Here is a 15,577-nt window from a genome sequence, read left to right as displayed (position 1 = left end):
AGCCTCCTGAGTAGCTGGGATTACAGGCACGCATGCCACCACACCCGGCTAATTTTTCTTTTTCTTTTTTTTTTTTTTTTTGAGACGGAGTCTCGCTCTGTCACCCAGGCTGGAGTGCTGTGGCTGGATCTCAGCTCACTGCAAGCTCCGCCTCCCGGGTTCACGCCATTCTCCTGCCTCAGCCTCCCGGGTAGCTGGGACTACAGGCGCCGCCACCTCGCCCAGCTACTTTTTTGTAGTTTTTAGTAGAGATGGGGTTTCACCATGTTAGCCAGGATGGTCTCGATCTCCTGACCTCGTGATCCGCCTGTCTCGGCTTCCCAAAGTGCTGGGATTACAGGCTTGAGCCACCGCGCCCAGCCAATTTTTCTATTTTTAGTAGAGACGGGGTTTCACCATGTTGGTCAGGCTGGTCGCACACTCCTAACCTGGTGATCCACTCGTGTCGGCCTCCCTAAGTGCTGGGATTACAGGCGTGAGCCGCTGCACCCAGCTCCTCTTTTGTGTTTTAATTATACCTTGTGGTCAATAAGTAATTATGTTAATAGTATATTATAACATGACTATTTTAGTCATATGAAACTGATTGTAGTTTTTAAAAAATAATGTATGTATACATACTTATTTATTTTTTTTTTGAGATGGAGTCTGGCTTTGTCGCCCAAGCTGGAGTGCAATGGCGGGATCTCAGCTCACTGCAGCCTCCATCTCCTGGGTTCAAGCGATTCTCCTGCCTCAGCCTCCCGAGTAGCTGGGACTACAGGCGCCCGCCAGGTCGCCCAGCTAGTTTTTTGTATTTTTAGTAGAGACGGGGTTTCACCATGTTAGCCAGGATGGTCTTGATCTCCTGACCTCGTGATCCGCCTGTCTCGGCCTCCCAAAGTGCTGGGATTACAGGCTTGAGCCACCGCGCCCGGCCTAGCCCTTTTTTTAATTTAATTTTTTGAGACAGGGCCTCACTCTTGTCACACAGGCCGGAGTACAGTGGTGCAATCACGGCTCACTGTAGCGTTGATACCCTGGGCTCAGGTGATCCACCCACCTCAGCCTCCTGGGTAGCTGGGACTACAGGTGTGCGCCACCATGTGCTACCAATTTTTTAATATTTTTCATAGAGACAGGGTTTTGCCTTGTTGCCCAGTCTGCCCTCAAATTGCTGGGCTCAAGCAGTCTGCTTACCCTGGCCTCCCAAATTGCTGAGATTACAAATATGAGCCACTGTGCCTGGCCTAAATTTTATTTAGCAGATAGCCTGTGGTCATTTAGGTCTCATTTCATTTAGTTATTTGTGATATAAATACATAGTGATAAGTATCTATTGTGATTGTGATATGGGACCTTTGACAATCATATTGAATGAGGTGAAAGTAAAGGATCAGAGTGCTTCAACATATATAATTGGAAAAGATCTTCACGTCTTTGGCTGTTTATGTGTGTGAGGGAGATTAAATCAGAGATTAATAACTTTGTACTTTGCAGATGACAGAATTACTTTCAGAATGTTGATTCTAATAATTCACATTGAGTGCCGAATGCATGTATAAAAATATTTAAGGATAGCTTCTCAAATGTCCACAAAGGGAAGCGTTAATAAATATTTAATGAAATACACTTCATTGAAACTAAAGTCTCAAGTATAAGTGATTTAGAAAAGAACTGTTATATATTTATAAAAGATATAATCACATTCACAGTGATTTCACAGAATTTGAATAAGTACCTAGTGGTGTGAAGCAACTACTCTACTGCAGTATAAGTTATCTTCCCATCAATTTTTCCTAGCAGTCAAACTCTTCATTACCCGTTACATTGTCTTTGTTTTGTAGAGTCTTGCTCTGTCACCCAGTCTGGAGTGCAGTGGCACAATCTCGGCTTACTGCAACTTCTACCTCCTGGGTTCAAGCAAGTACCTCAGCCTCTGAAGAAGCTGGGATGACAGGCATGGGCCATCACGCCTGGCTAATTTTTGTATTTTGAGTAGAGATGGGGTTTTGCCATATTGGCCAGGCTGGTCTTGAACTCCTGGCCTCAAGCAATTCACCCACCTTGGCCTCCCAAAGTGCTGGGATTACAGGCATGAACCACAGTACCTAGCTAAAATTGTCTTGTTTCTAACTCATCACATGGACTGTCAGGTATAGAAAAGAGATGTGTGGGTATTGGATGTCATCTCACCTATTTGGTTCTGGACTGTTTTATGCTGCCAGAATATAGAACACCCAGAAAAATTATAAGAAAAAATAGACATTCTGCGATTTTGGCTCTGAGCACTTCTGCTGTGGCAACTGTCAATACTTCCAGGATTGTGGGAGTTGGTACCAGCAGAGTGAAACAGCAAATCTAAGGCCGTGGTTCAGGTGTATGAAAGTGATGTTATGATACTTATACTTGAATCACTGATTTTAAAATGTCAAATGCAGAACATGCCAATTTTAATTTATTAACATGCCAATTTAGATTATTAGAATTTAAAATAGTAATAATTTTTCCTAGGGTCTTGTTCCTATTTACATGATAATTTTTTTTCTATTGCCAGAAGAGTTTTTTTTTGTTTGTTTGTTTGAGGCACCGTCTTGCTCTGTCGCCCAGGCTGTAGTGCAGTGGCGCCATCTCAGCTCACTGCAACCTCCGCCTCCCTAGTTCAGGCTGTTCACCTGCCTCAGCCTCCTGAGTAGCTGGTACTACAGCTGTGCACCACCATGCCCAGCTAATTTTTATATTTTTAGTAGAGACGGGGTTTCACCACGTTGGCCAGGCTGGTCTCAAACTCCTGTCCTCAGGTGATCTGCCCGCCTCAGCCTCCCAGAGTGCTGGGATTACAGGTGTGAGCCACCATGCCCAGCCAGAACAGTTGTTCTTAACCTTTCTTGGGCTTATATATAATCCTTTTGAAAATCAGATGACAGCTATGGATTTATCTTCCATTTGGCATACAGTTTCAGGAAATTATCCTACCTTTTAGAACCTATGCACTATCCAGGCATGGTGGTGTGTGACTGTAGTCCCAGTTGCTTGGGATGCTGAAGCAAGAGGATTGCTTGAACCCAGGAGTTCAAGGCTGCAGTGAACTAAGATTGCACCACCACCTTCCATCCTGGATAACAGTGTAACTACATCTCTGAAAAAAAAGTGATAGAACCTGTGCCCTACATTTTGATACACTATTTTTTCTGTATTCTCATTGCAGTTAACCTCATTTTGAATTAATATTGGTGTTAAGATATTCCCCAGGTCTTTCTATTTAAATTCATTTTGTTGGTCCTTGTTTTATCCTTTCTTCCTCCATCTGACTTATCTTAAAAATAGTTAAAAGAGAAAATAGGCCAGGCACCGTGGCTCATACCTATAATCCCAGCATTTTGGGAGGCCAAGGTGGATGGATTGCTTGAGCCCAGAAATTCGACACCAGCCTGGGCAACATAGTGGGACCCTATCTCTACAGAAAATATCAAAAATTAGCCAGGCATGGTGGAATGTGCCTGTAGTCCCACCTCCTCAGGAGGCTGAGGGAGGAGGATCACCTGAGTTTGGGAGGTTGAGGCTGCAGTGAGCCAAGATTCTGCCACTGTACTCGAGCCTGTGTGACAGAGTGAGACCCTGTCTCAAAAAAATAAAAGAAAAAATGAAAAATTTAGTGTTGTAATGATTAGCACTGTGTATTTAGGGCATTTGTTTTTTTTTTTTGTTTTTTGTTTTGAGATGGAGTCTCGCTCTATCGCCCGGGGCTGGAGTGCAGTGGCGGGATCTCAGCTCACTGCAAGCTCCGCCTCCCGGGTTCACGCCATTCTCCTGCCTCAGCCTCCTGAGTAACTGGGACTATAGGCATCCACCACCAGGCCCGGCTAATTTTTTGAAGTTTTAGTAGAGACGGGGTTTCACCGTGTTAGCCAGGATGGTCTGGATCTCCTGACCTCGTGATCCGCCCATCTCGGCCTCCCAAAGTGCTGGGATTACAGGCTTGGAGCCACCGTTCCCGGCCTATTAAAGCTCTTTATTCTGTTTTTATAAAGCACAAATTGTTCTTTCTATAGAGTTAATAACTAATAGTTACAAAGCAGCGTTTTTTTCAGACTGTTTTCAGATACAAGCAAGATAGTTTGGGGAAGGATATGTTCCAAGAGCAAATACTGGTTTTTATGGCCTCTTGGTTTTTTCCCCCTGGATACCATTGAGAAAATTCGGCTGATGCCTGTAATCCTAACACTTTGGGAGCCTAAGGAAGGAGGATCGCTTGAACCCAGGAGTTCAAGACCAGCCTGGGCAACATTAATGAGATTCCATTTCTTTTTTTTTTTTTTTGGCACAGAGTCTGACTGTGTTACCCAGGCTAGAGTGTAGTGGTACAATCTTGGCTCACTGCAGCCTCTGCCCCACCGGTTTAAGCGATTCTCGTGCCTCAGCCTCCTGAGGTGTAATTCAGTTTAATTCAACTAAATTACGTAAAGTAGTTACAATGAAGCATAAACGCATTTAATTCCTGCGTTTAATTCAGTTTCCTGAACTTAGCCTCAGATACCATTTTTTTCAATATTTATTGCCCCAGGGAGCTAGTGGTCGTTTTTCTAGGAGATGCGTTTTTGGGAAGGTCAGTGCTAGACCATAATTTTTTTTTTTTTTTTTTTGAGGCGGAGTCTCGCTCTGTCGCCCAGGCTGGGGTGCAGTGGCCAGATCTCAGCTCACTGCAAGCTCCGCCTCCCGGGTTTACACCATTATCCTGCCTCAACCTCCAGAGTAGCTGGGACTACAGGCATCCGCCACCTCGCCTGGCTAGTTTTTTTTTTTTTTTTTTTTGTATTTTTTAGTAGAGACGAGGTTTCACCGTGTTAGCCAGGATGCAGACCATAACTTTTACCTGAAGTTTCTGCATTTAATGGAATTGAGTAAAAGGATCAAGTAAAACCGTTATCATATTCTCCTCAGTGTGTAGCCTTCTCTAAGCATACATTAAACATTTAAGTACCAAAGTCTATCATTTTGAGCCCCTCTCCCCAATTATTTGGCCTTAGCAAATTATCATTTTAAGTCACTACATGGTGAAATGTTTTTTAATTTCTTAGTACAGTAGTGTACACTAACTAAAACCTCTTGGTGGTCAGTTGTGGCTCACACCCGTAATCCCAGTACTTTGGGAGAATGAAGAAGGTGGATTGCTTGAGCCTAGGAGTTCAAGACCAGCCTGGGAGACGTAAGGGGATCGCTTCTCTACCAGAAATTTAAAAATTAGCAGGATGTGGTGGCTTGCACCTGTAGTCCCACCCACTCGTAAGGCTGAGGTGGGGGGATCACTTGAACCTGAGGAGGTCAAGGCTTCCATAAGCTGTATTCGCACAACTACACTTCAGCCTTAGTGACAAAGTGAGACTGTGTCTCAAAAACGCAAACCCTTTTTGTGCTTTTTTTTTTTTTTTTTCTTCAATATTGAGAGGTAGAGTTTCACTCTGTGAAAATCCCTCATAGGATTATGGCTCACTGCAGCCTGGAATGTCTGGGCTCAAGTGATCCTCTCATCTCAGCATCCTGAGTAGAATGGTCCTCCTATCTCAGCTCCCAGAGCAGGTGGGGCTACAGGTACCTGCCTCTGTGTGTGGCTCATTTTTTAAAATCTTTTATAGAGATGAGATCTCACTTTGTTGCCCAGGTTGGTCTCAGACTCCTGGGCCCAAGTGATCCTCCCACTTCAGCCTCCCAAAGAGCTGGAATTACAGATAGGAGCCACCTTGTCCAGCCTACATTTTTTCTTCAAAGACTAGACAAGCATTATAATGAAAAGGAGAAAAGAGTAGAACAAGGAGTTCAGTGAGTAACTGAACAACCAGTTTAGATAACTCATTACCTTTGGACCAGGCTTTTTGTGCTTAAGTGTTGTTTTTGTCTGTTTTCTTTTTCTTTCTTTTTTTTTTTTTTGAGATGGCGTCTCTGTTGCCCAGGCTGGAGTCCAGTGGTGATCTCAGCTCACTGCAACCTCTGGCTTCCAGGTTTAAGCGATTCTCCTGCCTTAGCCTCCTGAGTAGCGGGTACTACAGGCATATGCCACCATGCCCAGTTAATTTTTGTATTTTTAGTAGAGACAGGGTTTCACTATGTTGGCCAGGCTGGTCTCGAACTCCTGACCTCAGGTGATCCTCCCACCTTGGTTTCCCAGAGTCCTGGGATTACAAGCATATGACACTATCCCCCAGCCAGTTTTAGTCTTTTTTAAAATTAGAAATTTTTCCTCACATGTAAAAATCCTATGTATTTATGGTATACATACACAATTACTTAATACCAAAGTTTTATAGATATATATAAAGTCTTAATGTATATATATGTCATGGAATGGCTAAATCAAGCTATTTTTTTTTTTTTTTTTTTTTTTTTTTGAGACGGAGTCTCGCTCTGTCGCCCGGGCTGGAGTGCAGTGGCCGGATCTCAGCTCACTGCAAGCTCCGCCTCCCGGGTTTACGCCATTCTCCTGCCTCAGCCTCCCGAGTAGCTGGGACTACAGGCGCCCGCCACCTCACCCGGCTAGTTTTTTGTATTTTTTAGTAGAGACGGGGTTTCACCATGTTAGCCAGGATGGTCTCGATCTTCTGACCTCGTGATCCGCCCGTCTCGGCCTCCCAAAGCGCTGGGATTACAGGCTTGAGCCACCGCGCCCGGCCTAAATCAAGCTATTTAACGTGCATTACTTGACATACTTTTGTTGTGAGAAGACTTAAAAGTCTGCTGTCTTCTCAGTGTTTACATATATAGTGTATTGTTATTAACTGTAGTCAACATGATATACACTGGGTATCTTGAACATTCCTCCTAACTGAAACCTTTGACCAATGTGTGCCCAATCCTGCCCTGGGCCCCACAGCCTCTTTTAACCACCATTTTACTCTGTTTCTCGTAATTTTTTTTTTTTTATTTTTTTTATTTTTTTTTATTTTTTGAGACGGAGCCTCGCTCTGTCGCCCCGACTGGAGTGCAGTGGCCGGTTCTCAGCTCACTGCAAGCTCCGCCTCCCGGGTTTACGCCATTCTCTTGCCTCAGCCTCCGAGTAGCTGGGACTACAGGCGCCCGCCACCTCGTCCGGCTAGTTTTTCGTATTTTTTAGTAGAGACGGGGTTTCACCGTGTTAGCCAGGATGGTCTCGATCTCCTGACCTCGTGATCCGTCCGCCTCGGCCTCCCAAAGTGCTGGGATTACAGGCTTGAGCCACCGCGCCCAGCCTTACTCTGTTTCTCTTAGTTTGACTTTCCTACACTCCACATATGAGATCATTCAATATTCTTCTTTCTGTACCTGGCTTATTTCACTTAACATAATGTCTTTCAAGGTTCATACGTGGTACAAATTACAGGATATTCTTCTTAAAGCTGAATAGTATTCCCTTGTGGATATATACCACATTTTCTTTATCCAATTGTTCACTGATGGACACTTAGGTTGATTCCATATCTTGATTATTGTGAATAGTGCTGGAGTGAACATGGGTGTGCAGATATCTCTTCTGTGTACTTTTTTCATATTTTTTATATTCTTCATAATCTTGATTTTTATGTTTTCCTTTCTGATTTCATTTTAGCTGCACTGGGTGTTCAACAGCCATCACTCCTTGGAGCATCTCCTACCATTTACACACAGCAAACTGCATTGGCGGCAGCAGGCCTTACCACACAAACTCCAGCAAACTATCAGTTAACACAAACTGCTGCATTGCAGCAACAAGCCGCAGCTGCAGCAGCTGCATTACAACAGGTAAATCCTTAATAGGTCTTATTATTTGATGTAGAAAACTTTATGAAATCCGAGTAGCTAGCATTGCTACCTTCATTTGATAGGTAGTGAAGAATTATGTGTTTTTTATTATGCTTATTTATTTATTTATTTATTTATTTTTGAGACGGAGTCTCGCTCTGTCGCCCAGGCTGGAGTGCAGTGGCCAGATCTCAGCTCACTGCAAGCTCCGCCTCCTGGGTTCACGCCATTCTCCTGCCTCAGCCTCCCGAGTAGCTAGGACTACAGGCGCCCGCCACCTCGCCCGGCTAGTTTTTTATATTTTTTAGTAAAGACGGGGTTTCACCATGTTAGCCAGGATGGTCTCGATCTCCTGACCTTGTGATCCGCCCGCCTCGGCCTCCCAAAGTGCTGGGATTACAGGCTTGAGCCACCGCGCCCGGCCTATGCTTATTTATTTTTCTGGTGATGAATGTTATATCTGATCAGCATATGTAGGGAAGAATAGTTGGGCCAGGCATGGTGGCTCATGCCTGTAATGCCAGCATTTTAAGAGACTGAGGTGGGAGGATCGTCTGAGCCTGGGAATTTGAGACCAGCCTGGGCAACATGGTGAGACAGCATCTGCAGAAAAAAGGAGAATTAGCCAATGTGGTGAAGGACGCATGTGGTCCCAGCTGCTTGGGAGGTTGAGGTGGGAGGATTGCTTGAGCATTGGGAGGTTGAGGCTGCAGTAAACTGAGATTGTACCACTGCACTCTAGTCTGGGAGGCAGAGCAAAACCCTGTGTCCAAAATAAAGAGTAGTTGAATAGTCAAAAATTGTAAGTCCTTAAATTGGGCCGTTCTTATACCTTAATTACGTGAATAAGAGTTACTTCTTTTTGGATCCCGGAGTATAAGTAATCACAGCTTTATTTACTTTAGGTGAAGTTTCACTGTTCCAGAAAATTTATCTTTATTATTTTTATTTTTATTTTTTTTTTGTTTTATGAATCAATGCCATGCCAGAACAGAAAGTTTATGTTTAGTGTAATTGTATGTATTTCTATGTATATCACTTTTTGAGAATGAATAAATTTAGTGTCTATTTTTCTTTGAAAAACATTTTTTTAATCTTTCAGCAATATTCACAACCTCAGCAGGCCCTGTATAGTGTGCAACAACAGGTTAGTTTATATTTTCCATGTTAAAAACTGATTTTAAAATAGCCATTTGCTCCAAAGTTCAATTGATAGAGAGTTTTATTTCTATCAGCTACCTTAACATGCGATACGAATTTTTTGGGAGGGGCTGGAGTAAATCAGGTAGGAAAAAAGGAATGTCTACAAGGGTGAGGGAGATAGGAGGGTGGTCCTAGCTACCCAAATCCTTAGCTAGTCTTTGTTGCATGTTTCTAAGAAAGTATGAGGAGGCTGGGCGCGGTGGCTCACGCCTGTAATCCCAGCACATTGGGAGGCCGAGGCGGGCGGATCACCTGAGGTCGGGAGTTTGAGACCAGCCTGACAAACATGGAGAAACCAAGTCTCTACTAAAAATACAAAATTAGCCGGGTGTGGTGGCGCAGGCCTGTAATCCCAGCTACTCAGGAGGCTGAGGCAGGAGAATCGCTTGAACCCAGGAGGTGGAGGTTGTGGTGAGCCGAGATTGTGCCATTGTACTCCAGCCTGGGCAACAAGAGCAAAACTCCATCTCCAAAAAAAAAAAAAAAAAAAAAAACAGGTGCAGAGAATAATCTGGAAAGAACCACCCTTTGGACTGTTATGCTCCTGTCCGGAACCTTAGGGCGAGCTCTGCTGAACTAGACCACGTGAAAATGAAAGCTCAGGCCGGGCGCGGTGGCTCAAGCCTGTAATCCCAGCACTTTGGGAGGCCGAGACGGGCGGATCACAAGGTCAGGAGATCGAGACTATCCTGGCTAACCCGGTGAAACCCCGTCTCTACTAAAAAATACAAAAAACTAGCTGGACGAGGTGGCAGGCGCCTGTAGTCCCAGCTACTCCAGAGGCTGAGGCAGGAGAATGGCGTAAACCCGGGAGGCAGAGCTTGCAGTAAACTGAGATCCGGCCACTATACTCCAGCCTGGGCGACAGAGCGAGACTCCATCTCAAAAAAAAAAAAAAAAGAAAATGAAAGCTCCTTTTGCTACTTGAAGCCTAAACCTTATAAACCTTATACAGGCTTTCAGCCTTTATTTTTTTTATTTTTAAAAATTTTTGTCACATTAACACCTACTACAGCCTTTATTTCTTTAAAGAAGTAGGGCCCCCAGCCCCTTTTTATTAATCAAATTGTGTATAGAAATCAAAATATTAAAATAGAATTTTTCAGAATGGGAGAAAGCTGGCCCGGCACAGTGGTTCACACCTGTAATCCAAGCACTTTGGGAGGCCAAGGCGGGAGGATCACTCGAGGTCAGGAGTTTGATACCAACTTGGCCAACATGGTAAAACCCTGCCTCTACTAAAAATACAAAAATTAGCTGGGCCTGGTGGTGCACACCTGCCAAAAATTAAAATAAAAAGTGGAAGAAAGCCTCCCTTTATAGTTCACACTTCTATTCCCTAGGCACATTTGAACAATATGGAAGCTCCTTATTTAGACTAAAAGCAAGTTTCATTGGCCCCTTTTCCTTAGAAATATTCTTTAGGAACTGTCAAGGGAAGAGAGTTTGCCTTGCTGAAATATAGATATGCTTTAGCCTAAGCATGTCCCTGGAAAGGATTTGTCATTCTTTTTTGAGACTGAGTTTCATTTTTGTTACCCAGGCTAGAGTGCAATGGCGCAATCTTGGCTCACTGCAACCTCTGCCTCCCGGATTCAAGCAATTCTCCTGCCTCTGCCTCCCGAGTAGCTAAGATTACAGGCGCACGCCACTAGGCCTGGCTAATTTTTTCTATTTTTAGTAGAGACGGGGTTTCACCATGTGTCAAAGTCCTGACTTTGTGATCCACCCGCCTTGGCCTCCTAAAGGGCTGGGATTACAGGCGTGAGGCACTGCGCCCCACCTCATTCTTTTTTTTTTGTGGCTGCAGAGACTTCTTAATTCATTACTTCTTTGTCCCTAGACCCATGGCCCAGTTTAATCCTTGACTTAAGCCCTTTGAGGCTTCAGAAGCATTGCATTTTCCCAGACGACCTCAGTATTTCACTAGTAATTGCTTTAAACTTCTTAAAAACTGACAAGAGATTGGTCTCAAATCAGATGTCTTGTTTTTAGAATACCTTCCAACTTATTTTAGCGCTCGTGTGAAATACATTATTAAAGATGATAATGAGTGAGGCTGAACCTTGCAAAAATTGTGATACTCATTCTGCCTTTAAAAAATGGCACTACTTAACTGTTCTTAACTTACAGAAAAATAGTATTTTGATATGATTTAATCTCTAATACTTGTTGACTCCAGGTAAACTGAATGTTTTGAATTACAACCTCATACAGATTATTTTACCTTAGCCTAAGTCAAGTTTATATTTCAGAATTTTGAAATTTCTCCTTTCATACTAATTCCTTTTACTTTCTGGTAGTAGTACACTTTGCTATTACAGAAAAACCATACGTCAGAGTATGTGGTCCTTCATGGTCTCTGCCTATGGCAAATTGTCCATCAACAGCACTTCTCATTTTAGGGATATATCTGTGAATTAGATCGATGACCAGTGATGTTTTTTGAAACAAGTAGCATGCTGATGATATTGAGTTATTTCTGTAGCATGGTAATCTTCAGTTTTAGAGATTTTGTGGGGTTTTACTGTGGATGCTATTCCTAGGAAATAATAACAAAAAAAATCAGGTTCTGTATTTTTATTAATAAAAGTAGTTAAGTGCCTATCATTGAATGAGTTACTTATATATGAGGACTGCAGTTGTTAGAAATAGTTGTAGGAAATTTTATACCTAGTGATCTCTGTTACTTTTCACATTTTTCTTAATAATAAGATAACTGGGCTGGGTGCAGTGGCTTGTGTCTGCAATCCTATCACTTTGGGAGTCCAAGGCAAGAGGATTGCTTGAGCTCAGGAGTTCAAGACTACCCTGGGCAACATAGTGAGACCTCGTTTCTGTTTAAAAAAATAAAAATAAGTAGAATAACTTATAGGAATTATTTCTTTTATAAGGCATCTATGAAGCAACAATTCTGATTGACCCTTTTCTGTGTGTGTTTATTTTTCTGTTTTCAGTTACAGCAACCCCAGCAAACCCTCTTAACACAGGTTAGTTGGTATCACTTTATTTGTTTTGGATGTCTGAATGAACAGTAGACTAAAGCTTTATTCCTATTCTACTTTTTCTTTCAGGGTTTAGTTACTTGTTAGATTCACCTAATAATTTAGGAATATAATGCCAAATAAAGGTAGAAGTATGCTATTTTTTTTTTTTTTTTTTTTTTTTTTTTTGAGACGGAGTCTCGCTCTGTTGCCCAGGCTGGAGTGCAGTGGCCGGATCTCAGCTCACTGCAAGCTCCGCCTCCCGGGTTCATGCCATTCTCCTGCCTCAGCCTCCCGAGTAGCTGGGACTACAGGCACCCGCCAGGTCGCCCGGCTAGTTTTTTGTATTTTTTTAGTAGAGACGGGGTTTCACCATGTTAGCCAGGATGGTCTTGATCTCCTGACCTCGTGATCCGCCCGTCTCGGCCACCCAAAGTGCTGGGATTACAGGCTTGAGCCACCGCGCCCGGCCGGAAGTATGCTATTTTATCTTTGATGGTTTCTCATTATAGGTTCTGCTGTGATACAGTTTGAATAAATATGAGGTTTTATTTTACTTATTTATTTTGAGACAGAGCCTCCCTCTGTTGCCCAGGCTGGAGTGCAGTGGTGCAATCTTGGCTCACTGCAACCTCTGCCTCCCGGGTTCAAGCGATTCTCCAGGAAGTTCAAGCTTCCTGAGTAGCTGGGATTATAGGCACCTGCCGCCACGCCCGGCTAATTTTTTTGTTTTTAGTAGAGCTAGGGTTTCACCATGCTGGCTAAGCTGGTCTCGCCTAAGGTCCTGACCACCTGCCTTGGCCTCCCAAAGTGCTGGGATTATAGGTGTGAGCCACCACGCCCGGCTGAGGTTTTATTTTAAACTTAATACTACTGACTTTTCATTAATACCGATTTTTGTAGTCTTCTTCGTCTTTTTTTTTTTTTTTTGAGACGGAGTCTCGCTCTGTCGCCCAGGCTGGAGTGCAGTGGCGCGATCTCGGCTCACTGCAAGCTCCGCCTCCCGGGTTCCCGCCATTCTCCTGCCTCAGCCTCCGAGTAGCTGGGACTACAGGCGCCCGCCACCTCGCCCAGCTAGTTTTTTTGTATTTTTAGTAGAGACGGGGTTTCACTGTGTTAGCCAGGATGGTCTCGATCTCCTGACCTCGTGATCCGCCCGTCTCGGCCTCCCAAAGTGCTGGGATTACAGGCTTGAGCCACCGCGCCCGGCCTTGTAGTCTTCTTCTTTTGGAAAATTTCTGCACATTATTTCCACTTTAGCAGGGAAAGTTATTGTGTGACATTATCTGCTTAATTTTTCAGCAACATTAAAAAGTTTTGAACTTTCATTAGTGCTAACTTAGGCTTTGCATACTATTATGCCTTTCACATACTCTTTTTCTATTTTTACAATCTCGAAAGTGTAAAAAGTGTTCTTAGCTTATAAACTATGTAAAAACAGCCTATAGGCTGTCTTTGGCCCATGGGTCATAGATTGCTGATCACTGGTTAATACATAGAGTGAGGCCGGGCACGGTGGCTCAAGCCTGTAATCCCAGCACTTTGGGAGGCCGAGACGGGCGGATCACGAGGTCAGGAGATCGAGACCATCCTGGCTAACCCGGTGAAACCCCGTCTCTACTAAAAAATACAAAAAACTAGCCGGGCAAGATGGCGAGCGCCTGTAGTCCCAGCTACTCGGGAGGCTGAGGCAGGAGAATGGCTAAACCCGGGAGGCGGAGCTTGCAGTGAGCTGAGATCCGGCCACTGCACTCCAGCCTGGGTGACAGAGCGAGACTCTGTCTCAAAAAAAAAAAAAGAAAAATACATAGAGTGAAATACTATGCAGCTGTTAAAGTAAAACCTCTTTGTGTACTGATATGGAACGATATTCCAGATAATCTGAGGTAGAAGTAAAGATACAGTCTAGTATGTATTATATGCTTCCATTTATCTATATGCATATTTCAATAAAACATTTCTAGGAGGCTTTACACTAATAATTAGTACAGTGATTGCTTCAGGTTTAGGGAACTTCATAGCTGAGGAGCAGGGATAGGAGAGAAGCTTTTCACAGTATAACCTTTTGTACCGTATTTTTAGTCTCAAATGGCTTACTTGTCTTTTAAAAATATACTTGAATTGAGCAATCAACCTGTTTTTATTAAAGAACTACAGTTCGTTAGCACCTAACTCATATTTTCTTTTTTTTTTTTTTTTTTTTTTGAGACGGAGTCTCGCTCTATCGCCCGGGCTGGAGTGCAGTGGCCGGATCTCAGCTCACTGCAAGCTCCGCCTCCCAGGTTTACGTCCTTTTCCTGCCTCAGCCTCCGGAGTAGCTGGGACTACAGGCGCCCGCCACCTCGCCTGGCTAGTTTTTTGTATTTTTTTAGTAGAGTCAGGGTTTCACCATGTTAGCCAGTATGGTCTCGGCCTCCCAAAGTGCTGGGATTACAGGCTTGAGCCACTGCGCCCGGCCCTAACTCATATTTTCAATCATCAACAAAGTAGAATTTCCAAATTAAGTAGTAAAACTATAGAAGTTCTTTTGTTCAAATGCTATTTCCCTAAGTGTACCCATAACACATTACTAGTATCTTAAGATATTAAAGAAATTTCATGAGAAAATAATTTTGTGGTCAAAGTTTAAGGAATGCTGAATTCCTTTACTATACTTAGGATTTTCCTGAGCCTTTATTATGCTAGTATAGATATTGTATTAGTAAGAACACTCATCTGAGGGATCTTGATGAGATAGGCTAAAAATAATTTATAGTTTAATTTTAGACCTGACTCTGAAGATGTACATGTATATCTTCTAACATAATATGAAAAGTTTAATATTCTGGGTTAGTTTTAAGTAGTCATATTGAGTTTTTAGATGATTTCAAATCATTGCCTTAATTTGATGTTGATTTTGTTTTATAGCCAGCTGTTGCACTGCCTACAAGCCTTAGCCTATCTACTCCTCAGCCAACAGCACAAATAACTGTATCATATCCAACACCAAGGTCCAGTCAACAGCAAACCCAGCCTCAGAAGCAGCGTGTTTTCACAGGGGTGGTTACAAAACTACATGATACATTTGGATTTGTGGATGAAGATGTATTCTTTCAGCTTAGGTAAACTTAATTATGTCTTGTCATATGGCTTCTTGCATTTACCATAAAACACCGTTTAGTTGTAGCAGAGATTATATGTAGCCCAGGCTGGACACAGTCGTGCAATCTGTCGACTCACTGCAGCCTCTGCCTCCTGGGTTCAAGCAATTCTCTTGCCAGCCTTTAGAGTAGCTGGGATGACAGGCATGCAGCACCACACTTGGCTAATTTTGTATCTTTATTAGAGAATGGGATTTCACCATGTTGGCCCGATTGGTCTTAAACTCCTGACCACAAGTGATCCACCCGCCTCAGCTTCCCAAAGTGCTGGGATTACAGGTGCCCGCCACCACGCCTGGCTAATTTTTGTTTATTTTTAGTAGAGACGGGGTTTCACCATGTTGGTCAGGCTGGTCTCGAACTGCCGACCTTGTGATCCACCCATCTCGGCCTCCCAAAGTCCTGGGATTACAGGCGTGAGCCATCATGCTCGGCCCTTTTTATTTTATTTTTTGAGATGGGGTCTTGCTCTTTTGCCCAGGCTGGGGTCCAGAAGTGCAGTCATAGCTCACTGCAGCCTCA

General features: G+C 43.4%; 1 protein-coding gene across 11 annotated transcripts in view; it reads left to right on the top strand.

The window, feature by feature from the left end:
- CCAR1 (cell division cycle and apoptosis regulator 1) overlaps positions 1 to 15,577 on the top strand; it is a 79,142-nt gene that overhangs the window by 12,362 nt on the left and 51,203 nt on the right. For 7 of the 11 annotated variants that reach the window (XM_010375188.2, XM_030941525.1, XM_030941531.1 and 4 more), the window contains 4 exons: positions 7,556 to 7,728; positions 8,831 to 8,875; positions 11,889 to 11,921; positions 14,823 to 15,016. In XM_010375188.2, coding sequence (XP_010373490.1) covers positions 7,556 to 7,728; positions 8,831 to 8,875; positions 11,889 to 11,921; positions 14,823 to 15,016 — 445 coding nt within the window. The remainder of the gene's footprint in view (positions 1 to 7,555; positions 7,729 to 8,830; positions 8,876 to 11,888; positions 11,922 to 14,822; positions 15,017 to 15,577) is intronic. The other 4 variants (XM_030941529.1, XM_030941530.1, XM_030941534.1 and 1 more) reach the window with 2 other exon arrangements.

This window comes from Rhinopithecus roxellana, chromosome 11 (assembly GCF_007565055.1).
Source record: "Rhinopithecus roxellana isolate Shanxi Qingling chromosome 11, ASM756505v1, whole genome shotgun sequence".
NCBI lineage: Eukaryota > Metazoa > Chordata > Mammalia > Primates > Cercopithecidae > Rhinopithecus > Rhinopithecus roxellana.
Note: the sequence above shows the minus strand (reverse complement) of the source record. Positions and strands in the feature narration are given on the sequence as shown.